This window comes from Conger conger, chromosome 1, assembly GCF_963514075.1.
Source record: "Conger conger chromosome 1, fConCon1.1, whole genome shotgun sequence".
NCBI lineage: Eukaryota > Metazoa > Chordata > Actinopteri > Anguilliformes > Congridae > Conger > Conger conger.
The window spans coordinates 12,735,294-12,755,543 of NC_083760.1; the positions used below are offsets into that span (position 1 = coordinate 12,735,294).

General features: G+C 44.4%; 1 protein-coding gene across 7 annotated transcripts in view; it reads left to right on the top strand.

Annotated features, from left to right (window-relative positions):
- cdin1 (CDAN1 interacting nuclease 1) overlaps positions 1–5,494 on the top strand; it is a 66,894-nt gene extending 61,400 nt beyond the window's left edge. For 5 of the 7 annotated variants that reach the window (XM_061218374.1, XM_061218344.1, XM_061218381.1 and 2 more), the window contains one exon: positions 4,758–5,494. In XM_061218374.1, coding sequence (XP_061074358.1) covers positions 4,758–4,893 — 136 coding nt within the window. In that variant the 3' untranslated portion in view covers positions 4,894–5,494. The remainder of the gene's footprint in view (positions 1–4,757) is intronic. The other 2 variants (XM_061218364.1, XM_061218353.1) reach the window with 2 other exon arrangements.
- The last annotated feature ends 14,756 nt before the right edge of the window (positions 5,495–20,250 follow it).

Below are 20,250 nucleotides of genomic sequence, written 5' to 3' on the forward strand. Positions count from 1 at the left end.
ACACTCTCCACCCCTCTCACTCCCCGTGTCCCCCTCACTCTCCACCCCTCTCACTCCCCGTGTCCCCCAGACTCTCCACCCCTCTCACTCCCCATGCCCCCCACACTCTCCACCCCTCTCACTCCCGGTGTCCCCCACACTCTCCACCCCTCTCACTCCCCATGTCCCCATCACTCTCCACCCCTCTCACTCCCCGTGTCCCCCTCACTCTCCACCCCTCTCACTCCCCGTGTCCCCCACACTCTCCACCCCTCTCACTCCCCATGTCCCCCTCACTCTCCACCCCTCTCACTCCCCATGTCCCCCTCACTCTCCACCCCTCTCACTCCCCGTGTCCCCCTCACTCTCCACCCCTCTCACTCCCCGTGTCCCCCACACTCTCCACCCCTTTCACTCCCCGTGTCACTCCCCCACACTCTCCACCCCTCTCACTCCCTGTGTCCCCCACACTCTCCACCCCTCTCACTCCCCGTGTCACCCCCCCACACTCTCCACCCCTCTCACTCCCCGTGTCCCCCCCACACTCTCCACCCCTCTCACCCCCCATGTCCCCCACACTCTCCACCCCTCTCACTCCCTGTGTCACTCCCCCCACACTCTCCACCCCTCTCACTCCCTGTGTCGCACCCCCCACACACACCCTCTCCAACACCTCACACTCCCTGTCCCCCCCACACTCTCCACCCCTCTCACTCCCCGTGTCCCCCCCACACTCTCCACCCCTCTCACTCCCCGTGTCACTCCCCCCACACTCTCCACCCCTCTCACTCCCCGTGCCCCCCACACTCTCCACCCCTCTCACTCCCCGTGTCCCCCACACTCTCCACCCCTCTCACTCCCCATGTCCCCCACACTCTCCACCCCTCTCACTCCCCGTGTCCCCCTCACTCTCCACCCCTCTCACTCCCCGTGTCACTCCCCCCACACTCTCCACCCCTCTCACTCCTCGTGTCCCCCACACTCTCCACCCCTCACACTCCCTGTGTCACTTCCCCACACTCTCCACCCCTCTCACTCCCCGTGTCCCCCACACTCCACCCCTCTCACTCCCTGTGTCACTCCCCCACACTCTCCACCCCTCTCACTCCCTGTGTCACTCCCCCACACTCTCCACCCCTCTCACTCCCCGTGTCCCCCCCACACTCTCCACCCCTCTCACTCCCCGTGTCCCCCCCACACTCTCCACCCCTCTCACTCCCCGTGTCCCCCACACTCTCCACCCCTTTCACTCCCCGTGTCCCCCACACTCTCCACCCCTCTCACTCCCCGTGTCACCGCCCCCCATACCCTCTCCACCCCTCTCACTCCCTGTGTCACCCCCCCACACACACACCCTCTCCAACACCTCACACTCCCTGTGTCCCCCACACTTTCCACCCCTCTCACTCCGTGTCACCCCCCCCCCCCATACCCTCTCCAACACCTCACACACACACACCTTCTCCAGCCCCCCACACTCCCCGTGTCACCCCCTGACCCTCACACTCCCCGTGTCACCTAGCGGGCCTGGCGCTTTCCAGACCTGTGTTTCAGCCAAGGGGCGGCACGGAGAAGACATCCACAAACTTAGGAAAATGGCTGTCAGCGCCTCCTCACTTCCTCCTGGGTCCTGATAGAGGGCAGGCGCACTGAGCTCTTTGTCACGAGCCTTCAACGACACGCCGCTGCTTTTAGCCGGCAGGCTAAAGTCCGACACAGCCCCACAGTGCTGCAGCATGCACTGTGCGTGACCTCAGTGCACTACCCGTTACAGGACTGCAAAAAAACAAATAATGTCTAAATCATAACAAGTATTTTAGTCCTATATTTACAATTTTAAATCTATGCTTCAGTTACTTTTTTTTGGGTGAGGTGAGGTGAGACCGTTTCACTAATTTAAAAACTTGCCAATGCCAGTTTCACTTGTTAAGCGAAGAGTTACTTAAAACAAGCTCCCGTGAGTAAAAAAAGAAATTAGGACTTATTAACACTCAACATTGTGGAGTGCAGGGGGACGTTTTAAAGGGGACAAAATGTTGAATAAAAACATTCGATCAAATTGTATATATTTTGTTAACTTTTTTGTGTCTTTATGAGACCCGTGTTGTAACGGTGAAAGGTGAAATAAAGGTTACTACCAGACTAAATAAATAACATTGTTTTCATTTTCAGTCAAAGCAGAAAAAAAGAAAAAGGGCGAGAAGTTCAGGTGTCTGAAGACAATCAGATGTTTACCTCCCACAGACATTAGAGTGTCAGGAATGCGTGCTAATTGTGTCGCCACAGGGCTGCAATACCAGCACTCCAGCCGTCCTGAAAATTGTGAAACGGGAGAAAATAAGTGATACACAATTCTTTCAAGAACTTTGAGGGGTTTTTTTTGGGGGGGGGGGGGGGGGGTTTTCCCTTTTTTTTGTCGAATTACCATTTGGAGGTTGAGACGACACTACGGAGAGCTGTAATTAGTAATTGAATTAAGCTGTGATTGCGTGTGGGTGAGGCAGGGCTAATGGCAGCCTGCTCTCTCAGTGCCTCCATTCGCCCGGGTTCTTAAGTGGAGTGGATCATTAAGCTGCCGCGGAACCAGCAGGCACCTGCTTAAAATAAAATGCAACTACTCATTACTTTTAATCGCTGTGTTTCCCAGCCGCGCGCCCGATGGCATCCCACGCCACGCACCTAGCAAACATCCATATCTCTTTTGTTTTACCCCAGTTCAAATTTCCCTAAATAATCCTCCGCAAACTTGTTCCTGAATACGTTTAGTGGAAGTTTTTTGGACTTTTTTTTTCTCCAACCCCCCCCGTCCCCCCTCGTTTGGTCTCCGCTGAGTGCTTTTGTAGCCGTGTTTGCCCTCGCCAGGTGATCTGCGCGCGCATTGTTCGAGGCCCCAGAATGAAACGACCCTGATGTCGTTTTCTGTAAGCGGGATCGTCTTAGCGTTGCGTTCGAAGGTCCCCGCGGAGCCCGGCTCGACGCTGAAGAGCCACGGCACCAGACGCTGGGAATTGAAAACATGGAAAGTTTGGCGGGCGATGCTCCGCAGTGTTTATAATTTTGTATATTTCAATCTGCGCCTGGCTTTCATTGACGAGCCTGGCCCGGGTTCAGCCTGAGCCGGGGTATGATATATTGTACACCAGCGAGTTATCTGTTGATGTACAGTTTTAACCTTCTCCGAAGGTTGCCTTCTTTCTTTTACCCCGCTCCCCCCGAGCTCCGCGGACGCATACCGGCGCTCAATAAAAGAGCGGCTTAACCCTTCGCCAAAGTTATCTTATGTAAATGTTTAGATTTTGTTTCCATAACATTTCCATAAAAAGAATAGCGATCCGTCCAGAAGTGGCTCGCAGTATGGGAATCTCTGAAGGGCGGAAAAAAGCAGCGGAGGCCCTGCACTGTGCGCTCCAGCTATGTGTGACTTTGCGGTGAACTTGCTCTGCATCTGTCGGCTTTCTCCGAGCTGTTAGTTTTGGCCTGTTCGCCCAGAGATGCAGAACCGTAAATCACCGATTGTAAAAAAAGAAAAAAAAAAGAAAAAAGAAAGTAGCGTTGGGGGTAGGGGGGGCGAGAGGTGGACTACAGTTGGACTGAATGGTTTTTTTATGCTGGATAGAAAGGTTAAAAAAGAGGGGAGGCATGTTATTTATGCGCTCGGTAAAAGAGGCCTTGTCACACAAAGCTGCCAGTCAAGCAGCCGTTTCATTGCATATTCTCCAGAATGTGCGGCTGGTAGGCCAAATATATTAACCGGGTTATAGTTTATATATATATATATATATATATATGTGTGTGTGTGTGTGCGCGCGCGCAAATATACTGTATATATATATAAATATACGTGTGTATACTGTACATTGCCTATATTTTATGTACAATATTTTATTTTTTGATTGATTGCCATTGCATTTTTATGAACTTTGCCTGAAGGTATGAACTTCCTGATGGGTTGTATAGTCCGCAGGGCTGCTTCCTGCTTTGTGTCTGTTGGGATTCAGCACACTATTTATTGTCGGAGGGTTGTGTGTCATCGACTAGACAATGTTATTTTCAAACTTTTCTTTTTCTGGTGGTGGGCTGCCGTACAAAAATATGACAGGGCTTAATATACGGCTTCTGAAGTTCAAAAGACACGAACGCTACAGGTTTAGCAGGAAGGGTACCGGGTGTAAAAAATAGCTCGGAGGATAATTTATTGTGGGTCCGAGAGGTAGCGAAAGGGTTCTGCTACCCCAGCAAAACCGCTTTTAATTGCTTTCTTACTTTTTACAGTGTTTGAGATATGCAATGTGACCAACGGAGGGGGGGAAGGAAGGGGGGGGGGAAAAATGAGATTTTAATATTGACTTGACTGTTCTCCAGGCGCTGTTATTTATGGTCCCCCTGCCCGGGCCCAGGTTCTGCTGCGCTTTAAGTGTCCGTGTGAATTAAACAGCTGGACACCTCTGGAACAGTGCAGTCGGCCCCGCGCGCTTGTTCCAGCCGCCTCTCCCGCGCAGATGGCGGGCGGGGGCTTACGGAGGGCGTCTGCTTCCGCCCTAACCCCATCTTTCTGCGTTACGATTACGGGGCGCAGAACCACGGCCCATTGTGAGCCCCCCCCGCCGTCGTGCATCACGTTTTTCGGAGATGTTATCCGACGGCGGGCTTTGTTTCTTAACGAGCGGCACGTTTCCTGCCGGTGATCAAAGGGGGGGAACACCTCTGCTAAACTCCTCAATCTGGCCTTCTCTCTCTTTCTCTCTCTTTCTCTCTCTCGCTCTCTCCATCTCTCCCAGGTTCGGCCCGGGGTTAGTCATCTACTGGCACGGCTTCATCGAGGAGCTGGACTGCAACCGGGACAGAGGCATCCTGTTGGGGGACCGCTTCCCCTCAGACGTTGTAACCCTATGCCACGGGACCGGCCAGGGCTGAGGAGGGGGGAGGAGGTGAATCCGGAAGCAATTTCGCTTTCCTGTGGTGCGAAACTACTGGCAAACATCTGCCCTGAACTCCCACTGAACTCCCGTCAGCCAGGGTCAGGCTCCTACCTCCTTCTCTTCTTTTTTTCAGAAAAGGCGCTCTGCGTTTCTGTTTAGGCTCAGCTCTCGGCCTCGGAGAGCATCCCAGGAGCGGACAGACGAGTCCCCCTCCTTATCGCCGACCCCCGTCTCCCCCCCCCCCTGTCCCAGGCGTCAACGACGGGGGCCATCCGTCTTCCTGCCCCCTCGGTCTCTCCGCGGGGGACAGACACCTCGTGCTGATAGGGCTGCTTTTAAAAGTTAGGCTCGGTGGTCTTTCCTTGTCTTTTTCGCCCGAAGAATGTGTCACGGTGTCACACGGTTTTAAGTGCTTTTTTTAATTGAGTGATAATCCCTACCCTTTTTTTAGAGATATGTTTTAACCGCCTTAAGAATGCACATTTGTTTCAGCTTGGCTGACTGCCGTCCGTTGTTTTAAAAGTTTGAGCTCCTGTAATTCTGTTTGCATGCGCCCATAACCAAGATGAACTGACTGAAATAAAAGTGTTTCTCGATCTTGCCGGTGGAGTTTGTGCTTTGGGCGCGCTGGTTTACGGCGCTCTCGCCCCGTACGTGTCGTCGGTCGGATTTCGGCCGCGCGCGGGGCCCCCCGTTAACGGCGCTTCTGGTGGCACCGTCGAGCGCAGCGCTGTACAATAAGTCTTTGTGGAAACCAGATGCTCCGGTTGTGTGGGACCGCTGGTTCTGAGGGGGCAGTTTTGTCTTCCAAGGCTGTACATCTCTGCAGGCCAGCTTTACGGCCAGGGCTTCTTTATGAGCTGGTCCTAATGGGAGAAACACAGCCAAAGCAGAACACAGGAGCGAGCGTAAAATTGAGTGATGTTTTCTGTGGCGTATATGGACTGGCGATAGGGGGTCCTTCTCCGGGAGAGGAATGGGAGAGAGCAGGGAAAAAGCTTCGCCACCGCGAAAAAATGTTTATTTAGCACGCGTCGGGAGAAACGCTGCAGAGTCGTTTTTCTGTTTATTGAAATCCAAACTCGTTTTGTCATCTGTATTGACTGTATTGCACACTTTAGTTCTACTTACCGCTATCATGTTTTGAGGCTGTAGGTTCAACCGGCAGATTATGGGGTAATCAACTTCGTAGCAACAGGAGCGGTGAGTGTCGGTTTCTGTCTGCTGTTCTGTAAATACCATCGCGTTTCCATGGACACATGCCATACTGTACGCGGATAGAAAGATCAGTTACAATACACTAGATTAATGTGTATTCCAGAGTAATGCAAGTAAATGCCCATACACACACACACACACACACTCACACACACACAACCATGGTAATGTACCGACACACACCCCCTCCCCCTGTCTATCCAGAAGGTACAAATGACGCGCTTCAGCTTGGGGGCCGAGGTTTGATATCGTCCAATCAGGACCGTCCCTTTCCCCCTTCCTTCCTGTCCCCCAGCCCTGAGCACAGCACCCTCCCCCCGGCCTGGTTTTAACCGTACCGCGTGCGCGGTGCGGTTTAACCCAAAGCGGTCCCCGCTCTAACTGCGGGGCCTCGTTGGCTTTCCGGCCGGCGGGCGACACGCTCGCCCGATTGGCCGTCGGGCCGGCGGCCGTGGCCGGGTGAGAGGTTTAAATACCAGTAAACCGCCGCATGATTTGTTACCTTTAAACCTCTGACCTTTGACCCCTCCCGTTTAGGCCCGATCCCGGCGTGAGGAGCGGGGGTCGGGCCTGGGTCAGGGTAGGCTGCGATTTCCTCGGTCGTGCCCTCTCGGAGTGGTACAAAACAAGCGTCCCCCAGTGCCTAGTAAACACGGCCCTATTCCAGCGGCCTGGAATGCTTAGACATCACTTTACAGCTCCTCTCGGGCAGAAAAACAAGGCTTTTTTAACGGGGGAAAACGTAATGATGAATAAAATGGTAAACAGCAGATTCAGTTCCTCTCGGGTTTGAAGCCTTCCTGCCATTGTTGTCCAAGATGGCTGGTGCACACAGAGGAGCCTGGGTCAGACCCTATAAATTAGTTTCTGCACACAATGCTCACCAAATACATCGTTCTTTTTTTTTTAAGACCACTTCAAAGGAGCGCTCCGATGCGGGTGCCATTGTGATTTCCACATTGCGAGTATAAATAAAAAAATATCAAAAAAAAAGTTTCTATTAAATTATTTTGAAAGATGTCTTTATTTTTTGCTGTTTTTCCTTTGCGGTCTCCGTGTACGCTCATTGTTCTTGTCAACAATGACCCCTTTCCGAAGCTTTTCCCCAAATAAGGCTGTGCTGGAGCGTTCAGCCTCTGGGGCAGAGACTCCTAATGCAGCGTTTGCTTGTAATCTGAGATCATTTTAAAACGAGTGTGGACAACACCTCCCTTGGCCCCCACTGTAAGATGTGGCTTGTAATTAGAATGCCATAGGGACTCCGCTCTTTCACAGACCAAGACTGGCCCTGGTCTGGTATGAAATATCACACTTAGTCAATTGTCTTATTGACACGGGTGTTTAGTCCTGGGTTATGGACTAATTAGGGTCAAATATCCACTATGTCCTTTGTCTCCATTGTGATAATATTCCTGTAAGGTGTACAAGAGGCTCAGATATGTTTAGGTTGTACAGTATGAATGCTACATGTTTCACTTCTAAATTACAAGGGTATTCATTGCTAATATATGTTTAGTGCCCATGTGTTTGTTGAGAGGTAAAGTAAACCATGAAGTCTATGTCCATTGTTGATTGTGCTCCACCCTTAAAATTGTATTATTCCACAAACTTTAATGTGTATGCTGTTCCACCTGGGTGAATTTGCTGTGTTGGTGGATTCCCGGCAGTGATGGTGTAGTTCTCCGGTGATCACGCATTCACTGCTTTTCACCTCAAGCCAAGTCCGTGGCGTTGAGAAGCTCCAACAACCACCAATGGACCACCACTTCCTGGTCTCTCCGGCACTGCGGCTGCAGTACCCTCGGAGGTCAAGGCCGAAGTTCTGCTGTCCAGCCTTTTGGAAGTTTATAGTCCATTCTGAGGTGCCTCCGCCCTTGGGAAGTCCGTAATCTGCTCTTGGAGGCCTCTAGGACCGGCCCGGGAGGAGACGGGGCAGTGGAGCGGGGGCTTCCTCAGTAGCAGGCGATCCTTTCGGCTGGGGGGACATTCCCACCAAGGTCTGGGAACATCGCCGAACGTCTGCAGCAGGCATTACCCGTGCGTTTGGAAAGTAATCTCAGCCTCCCTCCTCCTGCAGATTGCTGAGCTGCAATATTAAGTTTCTGGAGAGGAGCGTGGACTGGCAACGTCAGATGAGATTAGTTTTTTTAAGATTCGGTGAATAACCGTAAGGGTTACGCTGCACTCTCTCTCTCTCTCGAGCCAGGGGGAAGCTGATATCTTAAGTGCTGTTGCTTTTGAAGCACCTCCATTAAAAGTTTATTTAAAAAGCAAAAAAAAAAAAAAAGAAAACCTACCAGGAGAAATGCTTGGCCAAAGTGTGATTGACAAGGTGATATGGCCAAGAAGGGTGGAGCAGAGTGCAAGCGGTGGGTGTCGCAGGGGTTAGCCTGTCACGGCCCACACAGGAGGACATGGAGATTGCAGGAGGGATTCTGGGAAGTGGTGACATCACTCCTGACGGGGGAGGAAGACCAAGGAACTCCAAAGGTTGGTTGGGCTGACCCCGCTTTGACCCCAGATCCCTCTGTTCCGTAAAAATATCTCCATTTTGTGATGACACTAAATAGCGCAGGGTGTCATTTTAGACCAAGCAGTAACACAAGTCACGACCAGTAGTGCTAATTGCTGGCTAGTGGAAACCCTGATATCCTTGCTGGATTTGATATTTGTACTTTGAAAGGTGTTGACTGGGCTTCTTATCGTGGGAGGCACTGTGCGCGACATCCAGGTTAAAGTCCTGCAGGTTACCGTAGTAGTTTTACGAGTGCTCTCTGAGTCTGACGATAAATATATTTCCGCTGTCGGTCCTTGCCGTTGTGATCCGCGCCGCCGATGGACGCCGCGCCCCTGTCGGTTCCGTTGATGCGTCGCACGTCACGTTTAGTTGTCCGGGCGGGACGTCTCGTTCGATTCGCCCTTCCCGCGGCGAACCGCGTAGACGTGGCTGGGGTAGGAAAAAAAAAAAGCCAGAAGGAGACGGGGGGGCCTTTGATTGGAGTCAGGGAAAGAGCGCTTTCCCGGGCGTACGAGGATCAGCGTTCCGGTGCCGCCATCGGAAAAGGTCAGCGGCGGACTGCCATTTGGGCCCTGACAGACGCGACCCGGATCCGGCCCGGCGTCTCCCGTCCCGGCTCGGGGCCGGACCTGACGCACGCCGCCCGGGCGGGGAGCGGCGTGACATTCTAAAGACGTGTGATTAAAAATATGAGTTAGGAAAATGTGATTCCGTAGCTGGAGGGGGTTGCAGAAAATTCGATGCAGGGAAAACAAACCCGGCTGCACCCTCCCACAAGTTCCCGATTGTGAGCGGGGTCTCCTGATGAGAGCTGTCACTGGCTCCTTATTACGAAAGAAATGTTCCCGGAGAGAGGAGGGGGGCTGGCACCGTCACCCGGCCCCAGCCCCTGCCTCCCATTATTAAATCCGCCGTCTGCAGCCGCTACCAAAACACCGGCCCAACTGCTAATCCCGCTCCACCGTCTTCTTCACCCATTCATAAATATCCAGCTTTTGTCAAAACAACCTCGGAGACCATTTATCATAACGCTATAAATCCTGCTAAAAATCATAACACAGAGAGGGCTCCATATTACGTGTGGACCTTGCCTAATTTTGGATATGTCTGAAAAGGCAGATGTGATAGGTTACTTTATTAAATTGTTACCATTGGCAACATAATATTTTTGTGCTTGGAATCATGGAGGGCTGAGGTCAGGGGCTAGATTATTTATTTATTTTTCTCTTTTTCTTCTTTTGGAGGTGGTGGGGGGGGTGTGATTTTTTGGGTCGTGCTTTGTGATTGGTGGCCGTGGCTCGGTGAGTAATGAACTATTTTGCTGAAAGTGTTGTGCCTTCTGTGTGCGGTTTGTCAGTTTTACACCACGTCTTCTCCGGCCAGCGGAGGACACAGCCTGCACAGAGAGGCTTCAGTCTGGGCCTCTGTGGCGTCTCTTTATCCGATGTCCCCATGAGAAAGAAGACCTGCAACCCATGAGAAAGAAGACCTGCAACCGTCTGAACCAGCCAGTCCAATGTGTCTTTTACCCGGTGTTTACTTTCCTCTGTGTTTACTGTATCTGGATTAGTACTACATGAAGATACTTTCTGCATAATCCAATGGTGATTGTTACAGTAATAATCACATTCATTATTTTTATGATTATTATTATTATTAGTAGTAGTAGTAGTAGTAGTAGTATTTTTAATTGCACATTTTAAACATTTTTTGCAAAACATGTTTCAGAATGTTCCGAATAAAATATTTTATATGAAGGCTGTCCTTATTTCAGTGGTAGCATGGCCATAACTTACTTATTTTGGTCTGTTAAATTATAAACTAAATTAATGAATTGTTCCAAATGATACTTTTTGTATTTAACACGGGCGGTTTTAATTTAATCATCTCAAATTTTAACGTGTTTTTTTTTGGGGGGGGTTGTTTTTTTCTGGGGGGGTTTTATTTTGGGGGGGCGGGGGGGGGGGGGGGTTATATATCGTAGGAATATAATTTTCATGAAAAAACCCTAGCCAGAACATTAAAGTGTATGTATGTTTGTATGCATTTATTATAATGATTATTATTGTTATTATTATTATTAAATGACGATCTTGCAGTTATATGCTTCAGTGAGCCTCAATGGCTCATTGTGAATCCACAGAGCTCCACTATAATGTATCCATTATAAAAGCAGTTGGCACTTTCACAGAGATTACAGGGCAGCCAAGCACTTCAGGTGTGTAATAAAGTGTGTTTCACTTTCTAAAGATTTCCTGTCTCCGGGTGTGTCCTTGTCTCTCCCCTACAACCCAGCCCAAGCAATTCCATAGACACAATGTTTATACTGTGTCAAGGTAACTCCTCAGGTAATGTATGGCCCGGAGTCTCACGGCCTTAAAATAAGTGTACGACGAGCACCGCAATCAGAGCGGATATTTGATTGCTTGTCTCTTTTTTATGCTTACACACCTTGCTTAAAATTGTAATTGCAATTACAACTGTAAACTGAAAATAAATGATTTTACTAATGTGTGCGCGCTCTGAGAAGAGAGGTGTCATTTTTAACACATGTTGTGTAGAATTTTAACACGTTTAAAACGTGTGCTCAGGGACAACACCTTGTGTTGATTTTGACACAGTAAATGTGTAAGCCTTTCGTTTGAATGCGCTCAACGACTGTGACTGGGCAGCACAAAGGTCTGTCGTTTCGTCCACTCAAAGTACACATTAAATGCAAATGCACAATAATTACTCGCATATACATTGTGTGTCAAAAGTGTTCAGAATTAACACAACCTATGTCAAAGCACTCTTGACACAGCATGTGTGTACAAATATATCTTATATCACATATCTTGGAGTGCATTGCCTCTAAAATAAATAAATAAATAAAGTAATAGCTTGTGAAACCTGAATTCGCTTATGTCATAGTTTGAACATCTTCTGCTATTTATTGCCACCCGCTGGGATGCTTGGCTAAAAAAGTTCTTGACACCAACTATTACATTTCAGCACCAAAGCGTGTGGCCGCTAACAGGGCCAACCGTTTCCCTCTCCTATACTGTATCCTGCAGCCACGTCTGTGTGCCCGTGCATGATTATGGCCTGGCACTGTGACAGGGGTGCTGATTGTGTGGTAAAAGGGGTTTTCCTCACTGCTTGCTTCTTATCAATGTTGATATCCTCTAAAAATTTGTAACACACACAAATAAAAATAAAATATATCTTGCTATGTACACAAGATTTACTTTACGACAGTAAACTGTAGTTCGACCCCTAACGTTTGCCGTTTTGGGCTCAGCAGCCGTGGCACAACTGGTGACTTCTGTTTTCTGCTTTTACGTAGAAAAGTCACCCTTTATACCCGGTGTCAGAACAAATAGCTGGGGAGAGGGAAGTCGCAGGATGCCAAAGAGAAAATGTCTTGAGTGCCGATAAAAACAGAGGTGATGTAGGCCTACCTCCTCTCAGATAAATGCATTTGACAGCCTGTGTTGAACCCGCGAGTTAAATAATGCTTGAAATGGGTGATGCCACTGTTGAACGTGCGCATACTGTACGCCTGTGAAACATATTTAACTTATTCTTGCATTGTTAATATTTTGATTGTATTGTGAAACAATCATCTTAAAACAATATTATATTAAAAGCGTTATCGTCATAATGTATAGCCTACTATAAGGCAAATTGCATTCGTATGATGCTGGCTTTGAGATCAAGACCTCTAAAATAGTGCAGTTATACTTTGAAGTGTATATACGTTCTCAACAAATTGTGATAGGCTGTAGCTATGTAAATAACATCTTTCTTGAAATAATTGAAAATTGTAGAAGAGCTAATGCGGCTATATAAGGGTATAGACTGGAGTGTGGCCTATTCCAACATAGCCTACTGTATTATGCTGGGATGATTAATGCGTTTCTTTAACGAATCCGTAACTAATTTCTTTAGGGAGATGTGGGGTCGTTAACGAGGTGCGCATTCATAATGTGGCCATATCTGGTTTTACTGTATGCGAGTCTCGTTCTCGAGTAGGCAACGACGTTTGCACAGCGCTAAGTCGTTTCTGTTGTGAGTGTGTACCAAGAAAGCAGCCTCCCAAGAGCTAATTTTGCGTAATCTATGATTGCACTCTTAACTGAACTTTTGTGGCAATTAGTAATACACTTGGAAATAAAAATATTCCCCTAAAGTGTCTTTATCAAAAGATGAAATGGGAGAAAAGTCATATTCATCCCCTCCCCACCCATTCCATCCAGTCTGAACCAAAGACCCCCCCACCCGCACACACACACACACACACACACGCACACACATACATACAACAAAACCTAAAACCTACCTGTATAATAATATTACTAATAATAATTAGAAGAAGAAGAAGAAGAAGAAGAAGAAGAAGAAGAAGAAGAAGAATTTAGCATTGCTGTTGTTATTTGCGTTAATATAGTTTAAAGCTATATATAGGTCTAATTGTTCTAATATGCTATATGAATTTGCATTTTATCCCACCATTTTCTTTACAATTATACCCCCGAAGGAAATTATCAGTCACACTCGAATGTGACTCAAATGTATCCAAATTACACCAACTGTCTAGAACCCCCCTCTTCTTCTTCTTCTTTTTCTTCTCTCTCTCTCTCTCTCTCTCTCTCTCTCTCTCTCTCTCTCTCTCTCTCTCTCTCTCTCTCTCTCTCTCTCTCTCACACACACACACACACACAGACACACACACACACACACACACACACATTTTGTTTTGATTGTAGAGATCATGAAGAAGATCCAAGAAGATAATGATTACTGATGCCATTCTTTCAGTTATAATCTTACAACAGTTCAAGATTAACGATAGCAGGCCTGCGGTGTACTGGGTGGGTCGTACTTTTATCGCCAGGATATTTACCGTGGATGTTGACAACCGAATCTACTTTCTTGGTGATTTGATATTGAAAAAAATAATCTGAGTGTATTGTGCCAAGATTATTAAAGCCAGGCAGATAATATGTATTACGAGCAACAGGTCCCCAGTGAAACTTATTGAACCTTGAATCGATATTTTATTGATTATACAATCAATAGCCTACCTTCAACATACATAAATAGGTCCTACCTGTGATTAAATATATGTAAAGAGCCTTTAGGGGTAACCTACACCAAGTCACACGCATTATCGTTTCAGCTTATGGTTATATGACACTGTACCTTAAATTGGGGGGGGGGGGGGGGGGGGGATAAACATTGTGAATGCGAATTGAAAATATAGAAAATTCATTCGCTGTCCTTACATACTTTATCGACAGCAGATTCTACTAAAACAATACGGTGAGGCTATGACGTACTTGTTTTAATATGCAGCTAGCCTATATTATTGCGTCTATTCTGGTCATTATTATTTGTTTTATTATTGACGGAGGTTACTACCATATAAAGATGACGTTTCGCCAGAAGGTTACCAATTGTCAATTATTGCAAATAACCTATGATTATACAAACATTACACCCTAAATTACATGTCCGTGAAATGGGACAACGTATAGTCAGAAATATCGAATGTATGTTGCATATTCTAAACTGATACATTAGCAGACATGTCTGAATCGTTTGAGAGAAAACAAAATCTTCTTTAAATTGTATATACGATATTTTATGTTATGTTTCATTAATTCCAGTAATTATTATTCAGTAGGCTAATCCATAAATGGCAATAGCCAACTCAAATATATGCTGCTTTTTTAATTAAACAAAAACATAAAATAAATACAGTGAATTACATACATAGACATTTCCTTTTTCCTCCAGAGGGGGTCGCCATGACGTTGCAGCAACATTGGGCCAGGTTTCCATCTGTTTGCCTTTGGCACGGCGAAGAAGCATCGCATCTCTCTCTCGCTCTCCGTCTCTCTCTCCGTCACTCTCTCTCTCTCGCTCTCCCAATCACCCTCTCTCCCACCCCGTGTTTTCCTTCGTATTTCTGTACCCAATCCCTGCTTTTTCCCTGTTATTTACAGTTCTTGTGAAATGTCTCACTTTGCTGCCCTGAGCTACCCGCAAGATATTTCTAACCTTTTTTTGTTCAAATAACTGAAAAATTATACATTAATGCAAGTTAGGAAACACAACGATAAATTATCAACATTTTTTCGCCTGTTAGTTCCGCTGATCCAAGCAGGATTTATTTGCAGATCCCGAGTCCTCCAGCTATAAACCCTGATTATTTCACTGTAAAAACTGGTCATATGTTGACAACCTTTAAGACAATCTAACACTCAGTATTAGCGAGGAGACCCTAATGAGGAAATATCAGATCGCCCTGCCCGGGGGTTGCTAATTAAATCTTAACTGATTGAAATATAAAGGCTAAGATCCTTGAGGCTTTACTAAACTCCGAGCTATTTTATTTTATTGCGCTTTATTTATTTTTCGAGTCAGATGTCCCTTTTTATTTTTACATCGCGGGGACTGACCATTTCGATTCTCCTAGCCAATTTTGCACCCTTTAGCGATGTGATTTAACTAATTAGAAATTTTGCATCATTAAGTTAGAGGGAGAAAAAGGAGAGGAGGGGGGATCTGTCACTCATTTTTAAGAAGACAAGCACCGCTGGAGTGTGAAGAAATCGGCTCTAATTCAAAAAAGCGATCAAGCGGAAAAAGTCCTCAACATTACCCTGCTAGTTATTAATCTGATTTTCCCCCCTAACGGAAAACCATGTCGTTAGTTTTCTTCTTTTCCACAACATACTTTTTATTCGGCTTTCCATTCGTCCGTGTATTATTAATAGGAAATGTTTTCGGTTTAGGCTGCATGTATTCAAAGATGCAGGTTTATGTAATCGAACCGTGAAAAGCCTCATGCATTCTTATTTAATGTCCGCCGAGCTTCACTGCAATATTTAATTTTATTGAGCACCATTGCTATGCTGATTTTGTTAGGAAGTCTGCTTTTGTACCATTGGGCTACATATTATTTGATATTTTTAAAATAGATTTGTTATGTTACCTGCAATTATTTTTATTTTTATTATTATTATTATTATTATTATTATTATTATTATTAGTAGTAGTAGTAGTAGTAACAGTAGTAGTAGTAATATGCCAGTATAAATGTAACGTCATTTATGTCAAGTCAATTTAGGTTAACGGTCATGAGTTTGGGTTAAAATAGTCATCGGTGGCACTGTGGATGTGTTTAAATGAATTATATTTTTGTTCATTTATATTTTTCCACAATTAAATAGAAAATATAATAAATGTTAAACATATCATATCGAATTGTCTCCCGCAGGCTTGATCATCAAGAATAAATGGAAGCTGGCATCGAGCACTTCGGAGAATTAGGCGAAAGAGCTAGCAACATTCCTGCGGGGACTGGGTTGTTGACAATTAAAACACACTCACACACACACACACACACACACACACACACACACACACACACACACACGCACACGCACACGCACACGCACGCACGCACACACGCACACACGCATACACACGGCGCGCTGCTCTTTTAATCCTTTATAAAATGCACGATTCATCTCCTCGAAACAATGGTTAGATGTGCTTTTGGAATTCCAATGTTTTGAGGCTTTGCATGTCGTTTGTGTTTTTATTTAGATATGTATAATTTGTAGTTATATCGTTAATAATCAATTGTCAGTAACAGTGCCGTGTCTAGTACCAATTCATTTAATGCATCCACAATTAATGTCATTGGTACATTTTACTGCATTGCTTGCACTTGCAAGTGGGCCTTTTGTAATTTCCAGTTTGAAAGGACACCACCCTGCTCTTCAAGATTCACCTTTTTTTTGCCGAATTATGTAGCCTACACCCTGCAATATATTATAGGCATGCATAGGCTATTTGTACATACAATATATAGCCGACATTGTACTTAAAAAAATGGTGTTATTATTAATTTCATTTTGATTCGTCGCCATTATCGAAAAAGAAATTATAGAAATATACCAGCATCTTTTAATTGTGATCAGAAAAATAATAATTAATTTAATTTGGCTAACATAACTAGATCAGAGTTTACAACTCCCTTTGGCAAAATAATACCAGTAAAGACCGATGACAGTTCTTTCTAAGGTATGAACTATTCATTTCCAGCAGACTTTCATATGAGAGTTTGGTCTGGTTCTCGTTTCTACGGTCCTAACGGATACACAGCAGTAAACTTACAGTTATTTGGCGAAATGAATCTCAAACAGTGTCACTATTTTTCGCAGTGAAAGCTCTAAAGACTAGGTGAAACAGAAAACGACTAGGGAAAATGCATATTGCCTAAAATATAGGCTATATAGTGGAAAGAAGGCTGCACATTATTTTTGTTTTTGTGCACAACTACACCAAAGTTCTACTTCGGTGCACGAAAAGCTCCATATGTTTATTTCTAAAAGATTTTTTTAAATAGTTACGCGAAGGAAAACAACAACCTTGGCTCACGGAAGCCTTTTTGGCTGGCTATAATAAAACATTTTCCCTGTTCTTTATTGATCACTCACTCTGAGCTAATGTAATTATCCTCATCAATAGGGGACTGCAGTGAGAATCATTATCTGGCTGACATTGATAAATGATCACCAAAATGCGGCCTTTTCTCTCCGGAACCCCCGCTTCTGACCCTCTCACATACATAATGTAGTCATAGAAACACTTTATGGCAAAAGAGAAACTGCTGAAATTTTAAAAAGGTACCAGCAATACTACTACTACTACTACTAATAATAATAATAATAATAATAAAAATAATAATACAGACAAGCGCAAGAACTAGCCTATAGCATAAGTATAAAATAATGTTGAAAACTAAACTACATTAAATAGGGTACAAATGTAAAAAGTGTCGTATAGGCCCACACTTAGTAGAACTTAATTTAAAAAAAACCTTGTATACCTCATGATTTATTAAGAGTAGCCTATAGTTTTATTTTGCATCTTATTTTTTGGAGCCATTAATTACACACTTGTGCGTCTACACCATCTTATACTTTGATGTTTAACATATTTTTAATTATAAAGGGTTAAATGGAATTAGCACGATATTTTCAGGTCTTCAATGAATATAATTCCAGGTGTCTGCTACTTTTTTATTGACTAAGCGAGGCTGGAAAACGTGTTGTGTAGGAGAATATTCCGTATTTTATTCCTGCAGCAGTACCCAAAGTAGCTTTGACAGAGAGGAGATGAAGGGGAGGAGTTGTTTAGCTCGGCTAGATCATCCATCATTCCTGTCAGACCGAATCCGCAAAGAGAAGCGGCGAAGGCAATCTACCTTCTGTCTCCTCAAAAAAAAAAAAAAAAAAAAAAAAAAAACTATTAATATTACAATTCCTTCTTCGCTATAATCAAGGCATAGACTTTTGCGCTCATCTGATAAAATTCCGTACAATGAGAAGGTTCCTTCCGTTTTCAATGTTATAACGACGATAAACGTTAACAATTTAGGTTTATATAATGTGAATCTGATTCACTCACACATGCTCTAAATAATAATAAATATCAAAACTTCAATTAAAATTATGCATTACATTCGGCATTAGGTCAACCCTTGGTTTAATCCTTCATAAATAGGTTACAAATAAATATTATTCTTCTCGTAGAAAATAAATTTCGTAGCCTTTAATTCAAATCCTTTGTGAGATTATTTACTGAATAAAAATGCTTTTCTTTCCAACACGAAACACGATATGTAGGCTACTCAAAATGGTTGCAAATAGGATTGTAATTAAGATGAAAATAAAGCTAAAGTTACACATAGTAGTGAATCTCTTTGGTTGCTGTTAGACCTACTTTTTTTACTGTGGACATTTAATGGGTATGAATTTGTGTGACCGGGTAAGCAACTAACCTTTTAAAATGTTTATAGGCCTATTACACTATATGAAATCAGTTTGTAAATCGTCCACACGTCCACATTTGCTCTTTTGCGCAATATGCATGTCGGACAATAACCAAAGCCTAGCAAATGATTAAGGTTCAGAAAGACTTTTCCGCGTAATAAAGCAGATTTTTTTTGCCATTTCAGATTTAGTCCTCATACGAATGTAATCAAGACGCACACTGGCAATTTGGCGGATCTTGACACACTATGGAACACTAGTACACACATACATTTTTGATTTTGTTACCCACATCTAAACCAGTTCTAAACTCTCAGCTGACGTTCTGTGTGTCATCTAAAAGAGGCCATTGGAGTTTAAATCAGAAATGTCCAGCAGCCCCGACTGTCCTATGCTCTATGTGATTTGAAGGTAAATTACGAGGGCCATGGCGCCAGATCGTGTATTCTCAGACAAGATAGGCATATTTGCCCGGGGGGACATAAAAAAAGATAATTATAATCATAATCATAATCATGTATTTTATCTAAGGTCGAAATATATTTCTTACTGTAATTGGAATTTGGCAAACTGTAGTATGCTAGTAGCAAAAAATAAGAAGAGGAAGAAGAAGAGAACAACAACAACAACCACAATAATAATAATAATAATAATAATCATAATAATAATAATAATAATAATAATAATAATAATCCATTAATTCTGCTGTCTACTATTTAACAACTGATTAGCAGTAATAATAGTAATAAAAAATACAAACACTGTCATGCCGTTGATATGTTTAGGTTTCTGCCAGCATGTCAGGCAAGAATTCAGTCAGAGAAATGGTGAGATTGTCATTTTTGGTTTAAGGGTATGACTCCCATGGCCGCGGGCAAATACTAGCACGAAGAAATGAAAGGAATGACAGTTAACCACAGGGCAAGTTATGCGCTACCAGTAGGGGTCGCTCTCCAGCGGCAGAATTTTCCCGACGAAATTGCAGGCTATGTGCTCTGGCACTGAACACAGAGCGGCCGGAGGACATAGAACAACATTTGACTTCCCTGTTTAAACTCACCACATTTCTCAATTATGAAGCAAAATGCACATGTATCTGTATATAGGCCACATTAGGCTTTTCAACCAACACACCCGCGCGCAGACACACACACACACACACACACACACACACACACACACACACACACACACATAAGCATTCCATCACCAATTTACAATGCCAGCAATAGGCTACAGCAAATATAACATTGAAATGTTTTGATAAAATTAACCTCGCATAAATATCATTAAGGCGGAGCTACATGATATTTGGTTATCACCACACCATGGCGTATTTCTAATTTTGTAATTTCCATTTAGTTTATAAAAGGTTTTTAAGAATAAGCAAGATACAACTTTCGTAGTAGCAATACTAGCCTACTCTTTCTGAGCTTTGTCAATGAGACCTCTGTGTTATTATCTAAATAAGAAATACGAACGCATTCAGGAAAAAGACGAAATCCAAAAGGGTACTAACATATACGACACACACATTTTCTGAGCGGATCCTAAATGGAAAAAATGCAATAATCCCATTAACAATTGTAATAATATTGATATGTCTATCGACAATCGCGTACTATTCTGCTTTATTGGGTCATTATCGTCGATATTATTTGTAACGGCCACAGGTGACTCATGATATTAAATCTACAAAACTCCATGCTCAACAAAGTCAGGTTTTTCCGCCCTGTCTTGCAGACAACTACAGACAATATATTATATATAGCACCATTTC